The 20,830-nt window shown below is 39.6% G+C and overlaps 1 protein-coding gene across 1 annotated transcript; it reads right to left on the reverse strand.

Annotated features, from left to right (window-relative positions):
• Positions 1–8,624: 8,624 nt before the first annotated feature.
• On the reverse strand, positions 8,625–16,834 carry LOC146451496 (uncharacterized). The gene is made up of 9 exons (XM_085098824.1): positions 16,481–16,834; positions 15,195–15,330; positions 14,408–14,499; positions 14,056–14,103; positions 13,147–13,504; positions 11,970–12,146; positions 11,549–11,644; positions 10,903–10,957; positions 8,625–10,645 (listed from the first exon to the last, which is right to left on the reverse strand). Exons 1-9 carry the CDS (start codon positions 16,661–16,663, stop codon positions 9,952–9,954), a joined length of 1,839 nt encoding a protein of 612 aa, XP_084954950.1. The 5' UTR covers positions 16,664–16,834; the 3' UTR covers positions 8,625–9,951.
• Positions 16,835–20,830: the final 3,996 nt, after the last annotated feature.

Raw genomic sequence — 20,830 nt, forward strand, 5'->3', positions numbered from 1 at the left:
ATCTTTTAGTGTTAAAACCGGCCTGTTTAAAATTCCGCAGTGAAACACGCCACTCCGTTCCGAAAATTACTTGGGGTCATTTTCGGTTCAGGGTGAAAAAATATTGGGATCATTTCGGGGGCTGTACACGGGTATGTGATATATTCAGTAGGTGAATATATCACATACCTCCGGAGGGACATGACGTGACTTGTGCGTCATTTTGTTACTTTTTACTATCCAGGATAACCTGCTTGAAAACAGGATATCTTTTCCTTTATCCTTCTAAATTCCAGGAACTGCGGTCAAAGAAAATCCTTCTAAAGGCCCAAGATAAATTTATTATTTCATTTAGCCAAGAATTCTTCAACCCCAGAACTCTCCCTCCTTCCCGTTGTTTACCAGCAGATACGGAGACCCTAGAAACGAGATTGGTGTGACAAGCGGTTATCTAAACCACGAAAACGTGATTTGAAAAGCCGTTCTCGCCCTCAATCTCGTACTCGAAGTCAAATATGAAGGCCGCTATTTTCGGTCGAGAGAACAAACGAGCGAACAACAGAACAAAGCTCCTAGCCCTGGAATCACTACAGCTGCAGGTTATCAGGGTCCAGTGAAAATGGAGCTAAGAACTAAAGTAAAGCGCGTGCTGTGATTGGTTAAGTAAGCATCGACTGTTTTTCCCATGTGTGCACGCTGGCGCAAACTCGAAGCATGGTTAGCACTAGCCCGGGTTAAATACCATAACAACCTATAGGTTTTAATACCTCTTAACCAATGTTTAGCGCTAACCATGCTTCGAGCAACTCAGCCCTGACCGTTACGCGTTAATTCTTGCGAAGCGGATATAATTCTGGTTTAGTGGCGGAGTTTTCCACCGTTTTAAATGACAACAACGCTTCTTCCGTGTTCAGCAGCCTCTCATTCATAACTCAATAGCACATGCTGACTTGTTTACCATTTCGTAAGTAGAACAGGCGCCGTCTGCAATATGAGACGCCAAAACCATAAACCGAAGTCGAATGCAGTGGGGTAGAAAAATGTCCTGTCCCTGGCATGCGAAACAATTTGGAGCGCCCCACTACTAATGTTAGGCACTTCACGGTAAAAATATGTAAAATCAACTTTTTAAAAATCGACTAAGGCACTTCACGGCAAAAACATAAAAATTAAAAGTGAATTTTATTTTCATGTTTACATCAAACCATCAAACCTGTCAATCATCATTCAATGGTTAAAACATGGTTATATAAAGTAGACTGCAAGCAGTCCCTTTCTCAGGGAGTTTCTGGATAGTCGAGAGGTCGCGCGAAAGAGCCGAGGGCGAAAAAAGAACTAGAGCGAACGAGCGGAAGGGGGCTGCGCTATGAGCACACCATCTCGACTAACCAGAAAGGGACTGTTTGCAGTCTAGATATAAAGGGGAATGCGTCTCAATGTCAAACCTGAAAAAGGTTAAACATTTCTTATGTGGGGTGGGAGTCAGGGTGCGCTCCTCTTCAGTCTCTTGCGGTTTTTCAGTCTCCTTCACTGCAACCTCAATCCTCAGTAACCATATGGTAGGGTTTCATAGTTGTCAATGACGTAGACCTAATGTAAAGTCCTTTTCTTGGTACTTCTTCTTTATACATTCCTTTCATCCCTATCAACCATCTAATCTAAAAATAATTTTTGTGTTGACGTTGAGCTACTCAAGTTGCCAGGAATATTTGGTATGCATTGTTTTTTGTCTGCTGACGTCATAAGGCTCATAAAACATTGCGTTGTTGCGAAATAGAACCAGAAGTGATATGAGTAACACCGACAACACAAACACAGAAAACACGCGCGCAGCAGCAAACAAAAGTGCGATCGACGTTCGTCTCCCCAGCGGAGCAGGCTTTTCTTGGTCACTAGAAATGGCCAACCCCTGGCTGTTTGGAACCATAACCATCGGCTTGTTTTACTTGACCCACAAGTTCTTAAGCAAATTGTAGCATAAGATGCGAGGAGCACGATCACAGCGAGGTTATGCGAGACAAGTACCATCACAAAAACCAGTGGAAACAGTAACTGATTTTTTTTTTTCAAAACATCATTAGAAGAGATTCATTACCGAAAGAAGACCTCGGGAGATCATGAAACAACAAAAAATCTGAAAGGGAAAAGCTGAAACAGTGAAACAAAGCAAAGGAGTCATATTGGGTCTCGAAGACGTCGTTTCTTGAATACCAGCTGAACAGAAACGCAGAAGAACTTGAAAGGACATGAAAGGATGCGAGGGCGAATGCTATCTGATTGTTTGTTGAAGGTTGAGAGGCGAGCAGAGATGATATAGAAAGGATTTTTAATTTAAAGTTACGTAACACAACGCCGTGCTACGTATTTGTTTTAACATAAAGACCGTGGATAAGGAGTTTCGGAGGACCCAACCTTAAGAGTGCCGCTGACGCGACCCTGCTACTCATATCACTTCTCCTTCTCCTTCGGGAGTCGTAAACGTCCGCTTTGAAAAAAGCTAGGCGTTCTGAAGAGGCTTGATATCAGCCGAAACGACTCATAAGATTATACCTCACAAATCCATAAACTTGTTTTTATCAACCCAGGAATTAAACTCCCTTCCATTTCGCAAGGACTTTATTACCTTTTCTTTTGATTACCTTCTCAATTCTTTATACAGGCTTGTGTCATTTTTTGGAGCTCTTGTTCATAAAACGTGCCTTGAATGTCTTCACCATTGTAATCCTGTATCTTATACGTAGGCGGTCTGGTATGCTGTTGTTGCGAAATCGTAAACACCATCCAACTATAAAATTTGCGGCTGAAATTTCAGAACAAGAAATAACTTTCTTTGGCATCAGTGTTTACAAAGGCTTAAGATTCAATACAGAATCTATTCTTGATGTGAAAACACATTTCAAACCCACTGAGACATTTCAGTACACAGAATTCACATCATGTCACCCACCGGTGTGAGGAACAATATACGAGCCAGCGAGGCATGCGAGGCAGACGTGCGAGCCATGAACAAAACATGCGAGGCATGAACAACCCCAAAATAAACTGCTAACCGTTAAGCTCACCTGGGAGCTATATAAAGTGCCCATAACGGAATTTTTTCTATTTTCTTATCTGAATCTAAACATCACCTGAAGAACTTCGCGAAAAAAATTTTCGATTTGCATAAAACGCGAATTTTTTATGAATTTTACAAATCTTTGAAATCCTATTTTATTGCGGTCAATCCGCCACGCTGATAAGAATGCCGACGGGCTCACAATAGGGCCCCATGACATAGTCTGTGACGTAGATTCAGGAACTCTCGTTTCTATGCACTCACTTGACCTTCAGTAAAGTCCGTTCGCGGCAGAAAGGAAAACGTCAGATTCACCGGTAGGAAGGGAAAAATTAGCTCCAAATAAGTATATTCCATGGCAGAAAACTTATCTGACACGGAAAGTGAGCAAACCGCTGAAGAAAGCAGCTAGGACGAATTTGAAAGCGTCGAAGTCGAGCCGATCGGATGGCGTCCGCGAAACAAGTAATACGTGTGAAGATGATGATACACTCGAACCGTACGCGGACGAGCCGATAGTAGACGAAGAATGGCTAAAAAGATATCGCAAGGAACAAGAGGAGAAGCGACGACTCGAGGAAGATTTAACGAAACGCTTGGAGAATAGAGTGCGTGTTAACGTGTTAGTGGATGGTAAAGTTCTCACCTTGCATTTTGCATACGCACTCTTCATTACATTCTGTCAAAACTATGGCCAAGTACTCACATACATTCGAACGAATTATTTTCCATGTAGGTGTACTTGTGGTAACTGTAGCCGTGATCTGCCAGCAAATAACAGCGAGAGACCCTGGGAACGAGGTTGGCGGCAAGTTTGAACGTCTTATAAAATTCATTAAAAATTCGTGTTGAATGCAGATCGAAAATTTTTTCACTGAAGTTCTTAGGATGATGTTTAGATTCAGATGAGAAAATAAAAAAACTTCCGTTATGCGAGGGCGAATGCTATCTGATTGTTTGAGTGAGGATTGAGAGGCGAGCAGAGATGATATAGAAAGGATTTTTAACTTGTGTAACACCACGGTGTTACGTAACTTTTGGACAGTGGATAAGGAGTTTCGGAGGATAGACCCTTTATATCACTTCTCCTTCTCCTTCGGGAGTCGTAAACGTCCGCTTTGAAAAAAGCTAGGCGTTCTGATGAGGCTTGATATCAGCCGAAACGACTCATAAGATTATACCTTACAAATCCATAAACTTGTTTTTATCAACCCAGGAATAAAACTCTTCAGGGCCGGTATCCCTTCCAGACCCTTCCATTTCACAAGATCTTTATTACCTTGACTTTTTATTACCTTCTCAATTCTATATACATCTTGCGTCGTCTTTTGGAGCTCTTGTTCATAAAACGTGCCTTGAATATCTTCACCATTCACTTTGTAATCCTGTATCTTATACGTAGGCGGTCTGGCGTACGTTGTTGTTGCGAAATCGTAAACACTTCTTCTGTCCACCGCGGAGTATACACTCTGTTTTTTATATAAGAACGTCTAATTTTGGAGCTGAGGCTGAACGTTCTTATATTTTATTGCGATTTGAGGCTGAAAACTTTCTTAAGATGTTTTTAAATTACACGGTATACACTACGTGTATTTCAGTAAATCAATGAGGACGTGACCAGGAAACCTATCAAAGTGCATTGTCTGGTGAGGTATGGTATCAAGAACTGCTCATTATGGCAAACCGAGATGTGTGTCACCATTGTTAATGTTATACAAAACATGGCCTTAAGTATTTTGGTTAATTTCCATTTGTTACCTTGATTTTATATACAGATTAGCAAAATAATTAATCGACTCTCAGCCTTTGGAATGTTCTTAATACGTTCTTAAAAATTTGGTTAATCTCAGCCTCGACGTTCTTATAAAAAAGGTTCTTATAAAAAAAAACAGAGTGTAACCCTTCTCAAAGGTCTTTTTCTTCTTTACAATTCTCACTCTATCACCTACATTGAATTTAAAGTGAATTGGAGTGGCGCTCACCTCACCATAAAGATTTTCATAGACGATAGACTCGTTCTTTTTCAGGCTTGCCTCTGTAGGGGTCATCTTAATGGACGAAAATGGACTTATAAACCATGTCATCTTTAATACATCAATATATTTTTGAGTTAAATTGGCTGAAAAATATTTCCACATCCCTTCTTTCATTGTTCGGTTCCATCTCTCTACAACACCAGACCTCTCTTCATTCTCAGTTGAGTAACGCTCGACAAGAGCCTGTACATGCTTATTATAAAATTCTTTTCCTTTATCAACCCATATCTTATCTGGCTTACGGTGTTTAAATATTTGCTGGAGCGCATTAGCGACTTCTTACTTCTTACTAGTGACTGCCTAATCCAACCATATTTTGAAAACACATCAATCACCATTAATTTAGAAAACGCAGTCATGTCGACTAAATCAACTGCCCATATCTTGTCAACACCGTCTACATAAGGGACGGACCATTAGAAAAAGCCGGAGAGGGGGTGACAATTCCCAAAAAAAAATTCCTGCAAGGGAAGCTTGTCTTAAAAAAAATCCTGCGAGCAGTGGTACCTAAAAAAAAAATCATGCACCGAAAATTTTTAACCCCCCCCCCCCCCCTCTCCGGTTCAATCTAATGGTCTGTCCCTAAACACGTCTTTTAGGTAAATTTTACAAACAGTTTTACGTAACTCGTCAGATAATTCATTAGTCCATTTTAACGTTTTTTTAAACCAAGTCCCAGCTTCTGCTTCGTGTTAATCGCAGTTCTTGCAAACATCCCCAATTTAGGCATGTCTTTGTATCACAGTCGCCTTTATCTTTATCCATATCGTAACAGATATCATGGTGGGCAGCGATTTCATCAACTTTGTTCAGACCTCACCCCAGACCTCACCAGTGTTGGGATCGTATTGTAATTGTTTATCTAAAGGGTTATAGGGTCCCCTAAATTTATAGCCAGGAGGTGTCCAACCAGCTTTTGGCTTTGGCAACTTTCCAATGGCGGATTTTCCTCCATGCTTTTTACTTACAAAAGTGCATTTTTTGGCACCACACTCATCACAAAGACCCTTTAGCATAGCCCTCCCGTTTTTTGAAGTTACCTCTGTATGCTCTTTCGTTGAGGTCTTTGTTTTACATCGTATACAGTATAAATCCATTTTTATATGCCTGATTTGATATAAAAAGAAATGCGTGATATTTCATGGCATGACAAACATAGTATGAGCCATAATCACCCTCTCCTACCAAAATCAATAAGATCTGTTATTGTAGGTAAGTCAGGATGTGGTAAAACGACTCTTTTGTTGAATCTGCTTTTAACACCAGGGCATCTGTTTGTCTTTGGAAGTCTCTGTTTCAAACAGAGTACAAGATTATCAAAAAAGCTTTCGAAGAGGGCTTACCAAAACATATGATTTTAAATGTGTTTAACATGAAGGAAGAGATTGTGTAGAAGGATGATTTAAACGTTGAACACGTCATTCAAGAGATGGGTAATGCGTCCGTCAATTCCAGCCGTGCCCATCCCCCCGGGCAAAAGTGGGGCATTTTCCCACACTGTCCATCCCGGGGGTCGGGCATTAGCCTTCCACCCCATTATCCCAGGGCATTTGATCATGACCATCTCCCTTTTTTCACCCTACAGCAAATACAGTAAGTTTCTTATTGAATACGTCTAGATAGGACATAAAATGGGACGCTAGAACTGTAGAATGACCTATTTTTGCACTAACTACGGGAAACAAGACCCAGCTAGGACTTAATTTGGCCTGAATTAGCTTAGATTTTACTGAACGTAAGACGAGAAACGAAGAAAATAAAACATTTTTGACATGTTTGAGCCACCACACCGGGGCATTTGGACAACTATTTTGTCCCGGCGGTGGGGCATTTGCCAGTTTATTTTCAAAAAATCCTAATTCCAGGGGGTCGGCCGGGGGTGGGGGGATGGGCACTGTTGGAATTGACTGGCAAAGGTAAAGAGTAATATTAAGGTTAAGTTTTTTGAGGAAGCTGAAGATGTACCAGACCCAAAGGATCTCAATAAAGGAGATGAGAACCTCTTGATATTTGATGATCTCATATTAGCAAAGCAAAACAAAATAGAGGATTATTACAAGCGAGGAAGACACGCTAACGTTGATTGTATTTACCTCTCTCAGAACTACTTTAAGTTGTCGAGACAAACCATACGAGAGAACGCCAACCTCTTCATTCTGTTCCCACAAGATCTCAAAATCATAAATCACATATGGAATGATCATGAAGCAAGTGATATGGAAAAGTAAGAGTCTAAAAGCTTTTGCAAGACTGCGTGGAAAGGATGCCACTCATTTGTTGTTATCGATCTTAGTTCTAAACGAGATAGTGGTCGCTACCGAAAGAATTTTGATTGTTTCTATATCCCAGAGCATTATTTAGAGTGATAAAAAAATCTCATGTATATAAAAATGGAACGATTAGCAACTCTTCTCGAGAAGGTTATTGAAAATACTAGAGACACTCACCCAAAAGGACATATGCAGATTGTTTTGTCTCATTCAAAGTCACCCTTTCTGAGGAATTTGAACCCACCTCTTAGACTTGACCTTAACTATGACTATGATGTGGCTCTTGTTAATTTAGAAACTTACTACAGCTTTCCCAACATCGAAGTGGGAAGGAATAACAAGTTCCGCTATTCACCAGACAATGGGCTTAATTTCTTTACTATTGATCGCGAGCGAGCGAGTCCTTGTTGTGTACCTCTATGTGTACCCTGCACGACTCTCGAATACAATAAAAGCTTTATTAAGTTCTTCCTCTCTATTAAGCCCTCCGTTTGGAGGTTAAAATGTTTCATAGCTAGGGACTCTAAGCAGCCACAAAGTCAAAGTCACTTGAAACAGAAACTCACGTTATCTTGAACTACTTCGCGTTTACTCAACTCGTTCAGCTTCTGCAATATGAGTGAACTATCCCAAAACTGAACTAATAACTGAACAGCATTCAAGGGCAGAAAGAAATTGGAAAATTAACCGACACGTGCTCACTTACTCCACAAATTCCGCCTTGTTGTTTCGTTCTGGGCGTCAACAAATAACGCACGTGTTGAGCGATTGTTTTGCTCTTTTGTCACGTGACGTTCTCGCTCCCCGTTGCACTTGTAAGCTGCTTAAAGTCCCCACTATCTGCAACCCACCCGCCTTCAGATATAATACATCAGTTCAAATCATACTATTATTGGCATTGGCAAAATTTTCAAAACACAGGAGAACAATGTTTCCAAGATTTCATCGTACAATTGGTTCCTATTAGAATGCTGACAATGCTTGTGCTAAAAGAATTATTGTGGATTAGAACTGACCGAACCTAAGGGCTAAAATTTGCATTCTTTGTAAAGAATTTGCGATATCATTTTTATCACTTGTAATAAGGTTTAAAATCCGATTCTCAGTATAACCGAGGAAGAAGTACCAGATTATACAGGATTGTAACATTAGAAACGAACCTGTCTCACTTTCTGTTTTCAATTTCTTGTCTTTTAAAACAATCGTACTTATTCTTCAGAGTTCATACTAGGCCAACTATTAACCCTTTAAATCCTAGGTGTGTGGTATTTTTTTCAATGACTTTTTGGCAATAAATAGTCGGAGCCACTTAATTTCTCCATAAATGGAGATGAAATAAAAATATCTGCGGTCTTAAGAAACTGTGGGCTCAGGCTAAATTGTCACGTGATGCAAGTGACGGTTGTTGTTTGTTTCGAGCGAGTGCACGAGCACGAATCTGGTAAAATCATCGCTTTATAAGTGTTTTTCGAGCCATTTTCCTCTGCAGAAACCCCCATTCTGGCATCATCAAGCTGGAATGTGGGTAGAGGCAATCCTCTGAAAGAAAACAGAGGTGAGAGGTGATTTCATGCTGACTGAGTCGCCAAACATGCTGTGTAGCAGACATGGAGGCCCACGAGTGAAGTTGCCTCTCTGGCCGTTTTGTGGATGGATTCCAGGACCTGCCAAGGCTATTTGGGCGAGTTTGGAGTAGTAAAATATTCAATGGATTCGAAATTTTGCTGGTGGTACTGGGTGAAAGAGCAGGAGTTCTACGCTCGCGCTATGGCTGAATTACCCAGAATTCTCTTCGGGCGTAAACGAGGCAACGTGAGATACGCAAGACTGGGTCTGATAAAATGGCTGAAGTATAGCCCTCGGAAAGCGTTGAGAGGAAAACTTCCAGTCAGATACCAAGGTCTGACCTTGAGGTTTGCTGTAAATATAGACTTTTCAATTTTGAACAAATTATTTGGATTAAAATTGACGATAAATAAGTGTAATTTTTGATGTTATTATTTGGCCGAACAATTGGCATTTAGGACTTTGTTGCCAAACGAACGGTGATATGCAGCGAAAATCGGGAGGCGTAGTCGATTTGCTGGGTTTGATGATGGAAATATACATCAGCTGGTGTCATTCACACATTATCATGACGTTGTAGCTTAAGTTAAACAAGAAGCAATTCATAGAAGCCAGAACGGTGTTTTCGACGCATATATGCGTTGTTAGTATGCGAAGGGTTAAATGTGACCTGTCTTTGACTCGCTGATTTTCCCTGCGAGGCATTCTCACAGCACGGAACACTATGCAACCTAACAAGACTGCTTGTTTGAAGAGTAAAGTCTTGATTACAGCTTGGTAAGTTTCTGAAGAATTAGTCATTACTGCGAGGTCAGGTGAGTCTTCTTGTTAAGCTGCGATGAACGTTCTACTGATAAAGTAAATGTTAAATGTTCATCGCAGGTGGTTGGTCTTTTCCCGAGTGAGCTGTCAATTCTGTGATTTACGCTTTCTTTCCATTGAGTTTTCATTTACCTAGATGAACCAAAACCTGTAAGTACCCGAAGAAAGCGCTATCTACAGAAATAACTCACTGGAGAAAAAGGCCACAAGCTGCAACGAAAACTCAGTGACAGAACAAGGCGGACTTTGTAAGCCTGCTTATTCTATCACTTGAGTTTTCGTCGCAGCCTAGCGGTCCTTTTCTCAAATCAGTCATTTCTGTGGCCAGTGATCTCTCGGTCATTACAGATGTTGTTTCGTTTACATTTGAATGGCCATGAGTGGGAGACTTAATCGAGAATGCGCTCCGTATTTGAAATGCACCGCAGGCAGGCCTGTGACAACGGTGATGCCTTCTATTTTTGCCACCATGAAATTTTCTATCGTAATGTCTTTTTAAACCACGTAGTTTAAAATGTTTACTGTCTAGCGGATCATCAGTGTTTTTAATATGTCCTTTCACTGATAAATTCCCAGCATCCTCCTCGTGCAAGGAGTTCAAACAACCCTGGCCTACTGGACTGATTTCACACTCAAACGACGGTCCGTTCCCAGAATCCTCTGGTTCACTCACAGAATACTCCGGCTGAAGAAAGTACTTGTAATTTTCAGCGTCGATCGAAAGCAAATTCGCATAATCTTCCGTTGTAAGAGAGTACGTATAATCCTCCAATGAACTGATTCCAGCCTCACACGGCGGTAGATCTCCAGAATGTTCTGCTTGGAGGAAGTACGAACAGACTTTCGTGTCAATTATTTTAGCCTCGGAAGTTGTAAGGGAGGAACTAAACGATTCTTCTTCAGAATTTGCGTCTATTCTGAAAACCAGAAAATATGTATTTGATTATTGAATCTTCTTCACACAGCAAGATCTGTAACTGTTAAGCTGCTGAAAAAAGGGGAATCTTCTGATTGAAAACTACAGGTTTAGAACTGGAGTAGCTCATGTTCACTCCAGAATATATTGATACAGCGAATAATTTAGCAGAAGCTCATTTGTTGCGAATATTATGCTACTCGTTTAAACAAACCAGCGCCGATTAGGAAAACATCACTATATTTGGTCCAAACTTACATGGAGGAGTAGGTTGGACTGGCAGACGCAGAAGAGCCGTGCACTGAATCTGACACTGGACAAAATAACAAAACAGAAAAACACGAGATTAATAGAAGGCACACAGAACAAAGGAAAAAGATCTTCAAAGGACATTCTTTTATATCGGGCATCAGTCCGGGCAAAATCCACGAGGGTCTGAAAACTACCCTGAAAACATGACAACATTAAACAGGCGGTACGTGCATAATTTGTACAGTAAAAGCAATGTTACGTTCAGAATAAAAGTTTTAAGTCAACAAAATTGACCAAAATCTACTGAGATCACCAGAGGGCCACCTTTCTTCTACTTCATCTTGATTAGTTAGAAATCCCTAAACGTTGCATTTGAAAAGTATTAATTTAAGAGTCAACTACGTCATTCAGGGATGTCAACTTTGTTAAAACTTTTTGCGAAATTCAAATAGAAATTAATTAAGAGTGTGTAGCCCTCGAATACAGACTGTACTCATCGCTACTGGCTGTTGGTGGCATTTGTGCGAGAGAGTCTCGCCCGTTTGGCAGCTGTGAAACTAAAGAAATTAAAAGGGGTAGAAAAACAGTAGATGCCCCAGGGCAGTTGTTTTCAAAGTCTAGACAATGTATTACGTATGTGATCGTTATGTACCTTGCATGGCGAACCAAGGATGCCTGAGAATCTGTCTCAATGTTGGGCGGTTTATTGGAACGGTATTCAACATTGAATAGATCAAGTTCTTTGCCTCTGTTAAAAGAAAGTCATAAGAATAGTTCGATCATGTTGTGTCATTTTTCAATGAGGGTGATTTCACTACGTTATTTCACTAAAAGCTTGCAGTTGCACTGCATATACGTGAGCTACTGTAGAGCCTCAAGTTCAGCTAGAATGGAGACGGTCAGGACGCGAGATCTTCATGTAAAATTTGGTGCTTCGTGAACCTTTTCTCAATTTCTTTGTCATGTAGGTTGCTGTTACACCTGTTTGCCAAGAGCCAGTAAAGTGTAAACCTTTGTTCCCCCTTATCTCTCCCCACTTGTCCAACACCTTTAGTTGGTTTTATTGCTAATACCTTCTGAAAGATTCTCAGGAATTCTAGGCTTTCTTGTCAACGCCTGCTCAGGTCTGTTGAAAGCCATGCTTGAAGATAACAACTCCACTAAAATCATGCCTAATGCCCAGACAGCGCTATGACAGCCGTCATACCAACCGGACCTGAGAAACTCAGGCGGCATATATGCTCTTGTACCTAAGGCATAAAAATACTTCAGTCAGACTAATTGATTGAGGATAATGGGGCAGATAGAACAATCTCGAGTCGATATATAACGAGAATCATCCAACCCTTAACCCACCCCACCCCCCCCCCCCCAGTAATAGTGATGAGCCACGGTAGACACCGGCACTTCACGAAGGAGTGAAAATAAAACCATTACTGTAATTTGTCTTGTTATGGTTGGTCGTCTGCGTCTCTTGGAAAGCTCCTGTATTAAAAACTCTCTTTGTAAGAGAATAACAGGGCCGTCAAGGTTGATGTGATTTCTTTGATCTTATTTTGTTTCGGATCAGTTGTTTCCATGAAAGATTCTAACTTGTAGATGATCGTTCCGCTTGAGTTTTCAACGGACGTAAACGGAACGTAGCCCACAGGGAACCCAGGCATCAAAAACCTACTGGCTGCTGACCGATTTAAGACACCAAACATCTGATAAAATTTATATTCGGGCGGTTGGAGTGGAGAGACGCTTTGAAACTGATGATGATTTGGTACAATGTTTTTAAGAAAAAATACAAACTTTTACCACTTGATAGCCAAACATAAATAATATATATAAATTTAACGTATACCATATACTTACGTATTTGCTGTAAACACATTTTTCCTTACTGATGTGTTTTTCTCTCCCTAGCCTAGTTTAACTAGCAGAGCTCTACAACCAGTGTTATAAATTCTACTTCCCACCCCACCCCCCCCCCCCCACCATTTTATTTGTAACTGCACAGAGGCAGTGGCCGACAGGAAAGCCTTGCGCCTTTGGCCACTACGCACTTCTTCCCTAGTTGGTAAAATCAGCCAATCAGCCAGTTTCACCAATCCTACTAAATGCAGCTCCTACGCCAAAATTTACCACAATGTGAAAAATTCTGCATTCCTGACAAAAAATACCTTCCCACCTCCTTAAAGGAGAAAGTATTCCGCAGACACCTGTACTAATAATATCACTAACAATATTTTTGCTATTTCTCACCTCTGAACATATTGTAAGGTTCGTACTGCACGTCAGAAGCGAGACCAAAATCAATGATTTTGATCTCGTTAGTTTCCATGTCAACCAAGATGTTCTCTGGCTTAAGGTCGCGATGAACGACACCATTTTCCTCGCAGCAGACTGTAGCTTCTACGATCTGTGTGAAGTATCGTCGAGCTTGGTTCTCTGTAAACACTGTCTTGAAGAGCATGTGACCCAAATCCTGGCACATTTTTGGTCTTTCCATTACAAAAACGTAGTAATCGCATACTGTAAAACATTCGTAGATCTTTATCACGTGGCGGTGTTGTGCCTTGTGTAAAAAATAAGCCTCGGACGGTATTCGTTGGCCATTAAACTGTAACAAGGAAAAAAGTCGGAAGTATAAATCAGAGGTCTTGTTGAAACCTTGGATGAGCCGGATTATAACGTTTGCCACGAGTTTCGGGCCTGAAAGAGGAAATCTTGGACGAAGCATGCATTTTTCCTAAATACATTTTAAAATATCTATGGTTGAGATCATATGGCATCATGATGAACGATAATATCTTTTTAGTTTTACCTGGCTTTTAAATTCGCTATTCTGTGCATTCGTAAAGGATCGAAGAAGTTACCAGCGGAAATTAAACCGGAAAAGAAAATGTAATGTAGCAATGCAACCCTCAATAACAATAACTGTTATCCTAAATTCTGATCCCTAAAAAGTTTAAGGCAAATTGCTTTTATAATTTTTTGGCGATTTAGGGAAAAATCTTTTCTATCCACAAATTAAAGTTGGTCCTGCAAAAATACTCACAGAACTCAAGCTCCAAAACCATGTTACTGATACAGGTAATAACTCAGTCAGTATTCCACTGAGTTTTGTTAAAATTACAGTACACAGCTATGCTCGTGAAGTTTATGACTTACTTGCTTAAACTCTTTGACAGAATTTTTTTTGACAAATTTGATTGCCACCTGGAGAAGAAGGGCAGAATTACACATGTAAATATCAGTAAATGTCAGACCATTATATAGTAATCTTGTAGCGAAGAGGTACGTTTTTCAACTCTTTCCATTGCGTGTTAGTTCTTTGGAAATGAAAGACTTGTTTTCTGAACATTTTCTGGAAAATTTGTACATTCTTCTTTCTGTTGATGGTGTTTAGCTTGTGTCGACTTTCTTATTCTTGTAATGTTTCTCGCTTTTTCACTCAAAAGTTTTCCAGCTAAGTGCTGGTCTTGTTCTCCATTTTACTAATTCTTCTATTCCCAATACTTACTGGCAAATTGTCTGTCTTTCGTGTGGCCGAAATAACTTGGCCAAATCCTCCACGACCGATCACATGTCCCAGATGATAGTCTGCCAGATTATCTGCACACCACGAAAAAAAAAAAGGCGTTTTATGAATTTCTTCGTTAACCTCGTATTTAGAGCATAAATTGTATCGTCCCCAAGCCGCAGAGAAACAAAAAGGCTTGAATTAATTTTTTCTGCACATAAATCTTTCATTGGAGATTGCGAAGATAGGCCTTTAGTTTAGTTTATTTATTTTGCCACACCACAAATATAATGAAAACAAAAAAAAAATAGAAATAGATTTAACAATGGCGAGGAGACCTAAAGGAAACAATGAAGCTTACATTAATTAGGTCTCCTCAGTTATTGTTTTAAAAGGTGAAATAAAAAAAAGATAAGAACATGACGACGGATACAATTACAATTTCATACAATTACAATGTCAAACGGAAGGATACAATATGAAAAGAAATGCTACAAAAAAGTTGATACTTAAACACATTTGTATGAAAACTACTAATGCCTTTCTTGATCAGTATCATAAAAGGTAAGAGGAATTTAGCTTTTGATTACTGTGTGTGGACAACCAACTTCAATCCTAAAGCGTAGGTTATGAAACGGCCAGCGAAGGCACAATCAGGCTTGGTGGTGACTTCTTCGGCCATGCGGCCTTTCTGGGGTTTTTTGACTCGCAAAGACATACTATTGTTGTTACATTTTATGGAAAAAGGCCGATATATTTGTGTTTTAAAAAAGTTAATTACAATTACCTTCCAGACTGATCTGCTTTAACAATTCTGGCTGATTATCTTTTTCCTGTTCCTCAGATTGAGATGGACTTGAGCCACTTGAAATGAAAAAATGCTCGTCTGCTTCTTTTCTGTTCTCATCAAACGTGTTCATCACCTAAATAAAAGAAATTAGAAAATTCAGTATCAAAATGATTCTTCTCCTGTGTAAAACTAAGGACTGATGTGGATTGTTGTTGCAATACCATTAATGTTATATGGGAATGCCAATAAAATATGTTATGTTACTATGTTATGTTATGGATCAATCTCGTGATAACCTGATAATACTAAAACCTAAAGAGAGTGAGGTCCGTATAAGTAACACGATCTCCTTGTTGGCAAAAATGCCGGTTTTTTTTTTCAGTTATTGTTACAAGTCTCTTACCCAAAAGTTCCGCAAAACATTCTGAAGAATGATGCCGAATTCATAATGCCGGAGCGTGATTTCCAAATTCTTTTCTCGTAAACGTTTTGAAACGTCTCATCGTCGTACCGAGAAAAAGCTTGTGATTGGTTAAAAATTTCGCAGGTTGTTTTTGTTGGAATACTCACATACAAAGTTAAAATTATTCAAAGTGGTGAGAATCGTTGGTTATTTAAAAAATCGACCGTCAAATGCAGGTAGCTTAAGGCTTTATAATCAGTGTAATAAATTTTCAAAAAACAATTAGAAAAGTGACGTTTTTTAAATTTTTTTTTCTGGAATAAATTTACAGTGCAATGAACTCAACCGGGGCCACCCAACGTTGATCAGCCAATCACAAGTCACATTGACAACAAAAGAGTCTGCTTTGGTAGTTTGTAAGCCAATCAAAAAACGGGTAGATTTCTTTAAATTTCAAAGTGTCGTTTTTTTTCGGTGGCCCCGGTTGAGCTTGTTGCACTGTAACAATTTTTCAAACTTTCTCCGCGCGCGCCCGCTTTATGATGCAATCAATCTTACGGAGGTTTCGTTATTTCTTTATTTTTTCAACTTCTGGGAACAATACAAACCCTTGGAACTTGTTTTATTTCGAGAAAAGATAATAAATTGATAAATTTTTCTGCAATTAAATTATTCATTACGCGTACAAAATCGTGCGCAACAGTTTGCAACTGACTTCATGCCGTTTCAAAATTTCTGTTAGTTTCATAACACTAATCTCGTAATTTTTCTTGCTCAATCCGGAATATATTTTTAGTTATTATTACAAGATAACCGTACGAGGGAACAAAAACAACCCGTGATACGTCTCAAGAGTTATCAGTGTTAATTAGAAACTCACCGTCTGGAACTCTTGAGATTTTGTAGCTCTGACTTCGCTCTTCTTCAAGATGGGCATTTTTTCTTGCGTTAAACGCAGGCATTTGTTCTGATTTCTGCAGGATGGTCGGCAGATCCGATTCAAATTCTGCTTACATTCGTCTGACATAGTTTTGTCATCCAAAGAATTGCGAAAAAAATACATTCCGAAAATTTTCCACTTTGCACAGCACGGGAAAACTGCATGTAAATGATTGCTGCTTTGTTGCTATGGTGAATTTCTATTTGTCTATTGTGACATGTACAATTCTTGGATTCTTTTCCGCGCGCTTGTTACCACGTGACCACTAACCACTGCCAAAACAACAACAACAACAACAAAAAACAGCAAAACAAAAATTATCTATGAATAAATCGTCTTTACAGTGAGATGTTAAAGGGAACCGTCTTTTCACTTTTTTTTATTTTTTGTGGGGGGGTGGGGGGGCGGGGGCAACAAACCGCGTATTTTATCAGGGAGCATGGGTACTAGTGTGCCGAAGCAAATGGTAAGGTAAAGTGAAATTCCGATAATTCCACTAAAAATGGGAAAAAGAGGAATACCTCTAAAATTTTTGGTTCAACCCGGGTTGTAATGAAAATGCTAAGCGTGGATTTCACGGAAATTTCCCGGACTTGAGGAGGACTTTCGGATGCAACCTCGCATTGTTTTTCCCTTGCTTCAAACCTACTACACTTTTTCCGTTCCGACCGGTCAGATTGAATTGGGGAGATTGGGAAGGTATCAAAGGACATTGAATTGACCACTGATCGGTAAAGTAAACAACGTATTTTTTAGCATTGTGCGCCTGTGGTCCTTTTGGGAAGGGGAGTCAAAACCTTTCGTTGTTCCTTATGAAAAATGTTACCTGCTTCCTCCCACCTCCGGGCATAAAAAACGAATGCTCCTTCAGTATTATTTTGCCTTCCATTGGCCTGTTTGGCCGAACATCAGCAAATGTCCAACTAAACGAAAATGATTTTGATATGACAATGCAACATGAAAACACACCTGCCAATGCTTGCAGTCGGCTATGCTGGGTTTGGCCGCATTTAGCCAACTGAGAATTCTTCATCTTTGGCAGCAGAATGTTCAACCGACACCGTTTGCAACGACCCACAGAACAAAAGAGCGAAAAACAGAACAATACTCCTACAGACAATACAGCTGCAGTTTATTGAGGTCCATCGAAAATAGAGCTTATAACTAAACTTATTATATGAAAATTAACAATGCACTTTATTAACGCGATTTTACAAAATTCTATAATTTGATGTATCTTAATTAATGTCGATGTAAATTTAATGCACGCTATTTTACAACATTGTTATTTTAAAGCACCTTTATTTCATTACAAAACCTTATTAGTTCATGACTCCTCTACTGGCTCTTCAGAGTCACTATCTTTTGAATTGATAGGGTCTAGTTAGGCTTCAAAACCAAATTTTCGGCTTTAAAAAAAACTTAGAAACATCCGTGCACCTGTCTTGGAGGATTTTATTGACAGAAGCCAAAACGCAGTTTGGCATTCAGAAATGTAAAGTGCGAGTTTGCAGAATTATGAAAATTGTAGTAAATGAAGCAAGATGCTTATCGAAAAAATCGCGTTAATTTAATGCATGTAAACCTAACTTTTGAAAAATTCGCGTTAATTTAGTGTAACGTAAATTTTCTTCGCGTTGTCAACGTCCATTGTTAATTTCCTATAATAAGGTAAGTAACTCCTGAACTGGTCTGCACAGAAAAGGAGCATTCTGATTGGCTCCCTGAGCTACCAAAAATGAAAAATAAAATAAAGAACTTGACAAATATATTCCTAATACGGACCTCACGCTAGTCCAATAACATATACAGTCAACTCCCTTTATTGCGGACATCCTCGAGACCGCGAGTTAGTGTCCTTAATAGCGAGAGCCCGTAATAGCAGGAATTTATTTCAGTCAAACGTCTGTAAATTATTTTTGGCGGGGATTTAGCTGCTGTCCGTATTATTGGGGTGTCCGTAATAGCGAGGTACGTGTCCGCAAGGCGAGAGTTCACTGTAGTGGCAACAGGGAAAATCCCCCCTTTTTTTCCATTTAAGTGCCCCTATCAGAAACTGGCATTGTAGCTATGGACAAACACTGATCGACAAGTCTGAAATGTTTTTTTTTTCTTTCTTTCTTTTTTTAGTTTTTTATTGGAAATTGGCTGCTTTCATCGTATTTATGTCTTGTTTGTTTATTTTATTTCAATCTCTCAACTAAAAGGTCAAATTGGGAAAAAATCTAGTGTTTAGCAATAAAACAATAGAGTGCGTCTGTTGCGGGACATGAGGACCGTTCTTTCAAAAATCGAACAACTATCATCCGGTGATCCCAAGACTGAAACCGGCACCATCGTTGAAATAGAGAGCCGTTCAGATTAGTGTTCTTGGTAGAACGCTAGTGAGTCGGTTATTGGATAGTTCTACAGTTACATTCGATTGCAAAAACGTTGACACCTAAAAAGCATAAACCGTGAACGCTGAGACCCAATGGCTTTATGGGTACAAGCCAGGGATGGAGACCGTAACAAGATGCCATTTTGACTTATGGGCTTGTCCCCATGTGTGTATCAAAAAATCTATACGCGCGTGCACGCACGCGTGTAAATGGCCAGGATCGCGCGTGGAGAAATTGAAATTGTTTTCTACCGTTTAAAATGGCGTTCAAATTTTAAAATTCTGCCAGGGAATATCTCCTCAGTGCCCACGTTTAAGTAATTAGACTCACAAAAAAAAGGTAACAATTGAAAGAAGACGGGTAAAGTTGGAATAAGCGGCCTATTGATCAAATGACTCTCGCCGTAAAGTCAAAAAGGCGCCAACACGGTGGCACTGCTTGCATGCGTTGCTACAGTTGAATGAATGAAAAAAGCTTACACTTTACGAATATATATGCACTTAGACAGATAATGACTTTTTTAACTTCGTCAGCTGATTTCCGTGTCACTTTTGCCAGTATGATATCGTTCAGATTGTACCCGAAAAATGTCTAAAGTTCAGTTATCTGTTATTGGAGAAAGTCTAAACAGTTGTGGAAAGTTATGACCCTGCAAAGTTGTTACGCAGTTTTCGCAACCTCCACATTGAACTCTGTCAGCTATCCCTATTTTCTTGCTCGTGTTGAACTGGAAAAAGAGCTTTTTGCTGCTTCAGTGGAATCAAGTTCTGTGGCCATGTAAAGGAAGAAACAAAACAACAACCGGCTACATGGATGGACTTTCTTATCAGTAAAAAAAATTATACCCTCACATTCGAAAAACCCAGCCGGTTTCTTGGCTATAAACAAAGACGATTACTGATGCCGGGATATAAAACAGTGGAGGATGCATTTGACTTTGACCGACACCGAGTTCAAACATTTGGATTGGTTTCTGGGTTTTAGTCAAGATACGTACTTCAAAATAAAGTAAAAAATGTCTTCTGTCACTTAGCATGTTTTCACCCCCGCGGACATGCAAGAAAACTTGTCGTTTGTATGCTAGTAGTTTTGTTTCACCTCTTCAGTTCTTAAGTTCTGCAGGAGGCATTTTGAAAATTATAAGCCGTATTTTGATGTTGAGGAAATTTATCCTGCGAACTTGAAAACAAAAAGAGTTTGAAAACAGATAAGAACGTGTTTACAGATTTTTTGTCCCCAGGATGAACATAGATCTAGAAATCAACGACTAATAAACAATTGAACATTAATCTCAAGTCGTACGTGAGATACTTCAACAAAGCAGTAAGCAAACAGCCGTCATAAGAAGCAGTAAGCTTTTCGGCAAAAAAAAAAGTATCGAGAGATTCACTTCAGACCGATGTTAAAAAATTTAGCACTGAACTATGAACGAAATTTGCTCACTACGTAAGCTTAATTTCTGCCAATAAACTGAATTCTTTTTAATCTTTCGTTCGGTAATCCATTACTTGTTCACCCATTACCTGTTTCACAAGCACTCGGCATTAAAGGTTTTTTATGCTTAACTTTGGTCGGCTTATTACATAAAACCATACACTCGTAAAATGTCAGGTTACAAAATTTGGGGGAAGAATTAAGTCAGCACCGTATTTTTTATTGCAAAGAATGAGAATGCTAAATCATTGATTATGGAAATGAGGTCATTGTTTAAACACTACCCACAAATCCGTGGGTCTCATCGTTCACGGGTTATGCTTTTAAGGTGTCAACGTTTTTGCAATCGAGTGTGTATAAAAGCGCAACAGGAAATCAAGGTGTCGGAAATGGATGCTGCCTCTCTTTTACATTCAAGCCGCCTGTAGGCTACGCATGCGCAGTTAACGTTGACTCCAGGCTCCAAACAATAGGC

Source organism: Pavona decussata, unplaced genomic scaffold (genome assembly GCF_977016875.1).
Source record: "Pavona decussata unplaced genomic scaffold, jaPavDecu1.1 SCAFFOLD_386, whole genome shotgun sequence".
In the NCBI taxonomy this organism is placed as follows: domain Eukaryota; kingdom Metazoa; phylum Cnidaria; class Anthozoa; order Scleractinia; family Agariciidae; genus Pavona; species Pavona decussata.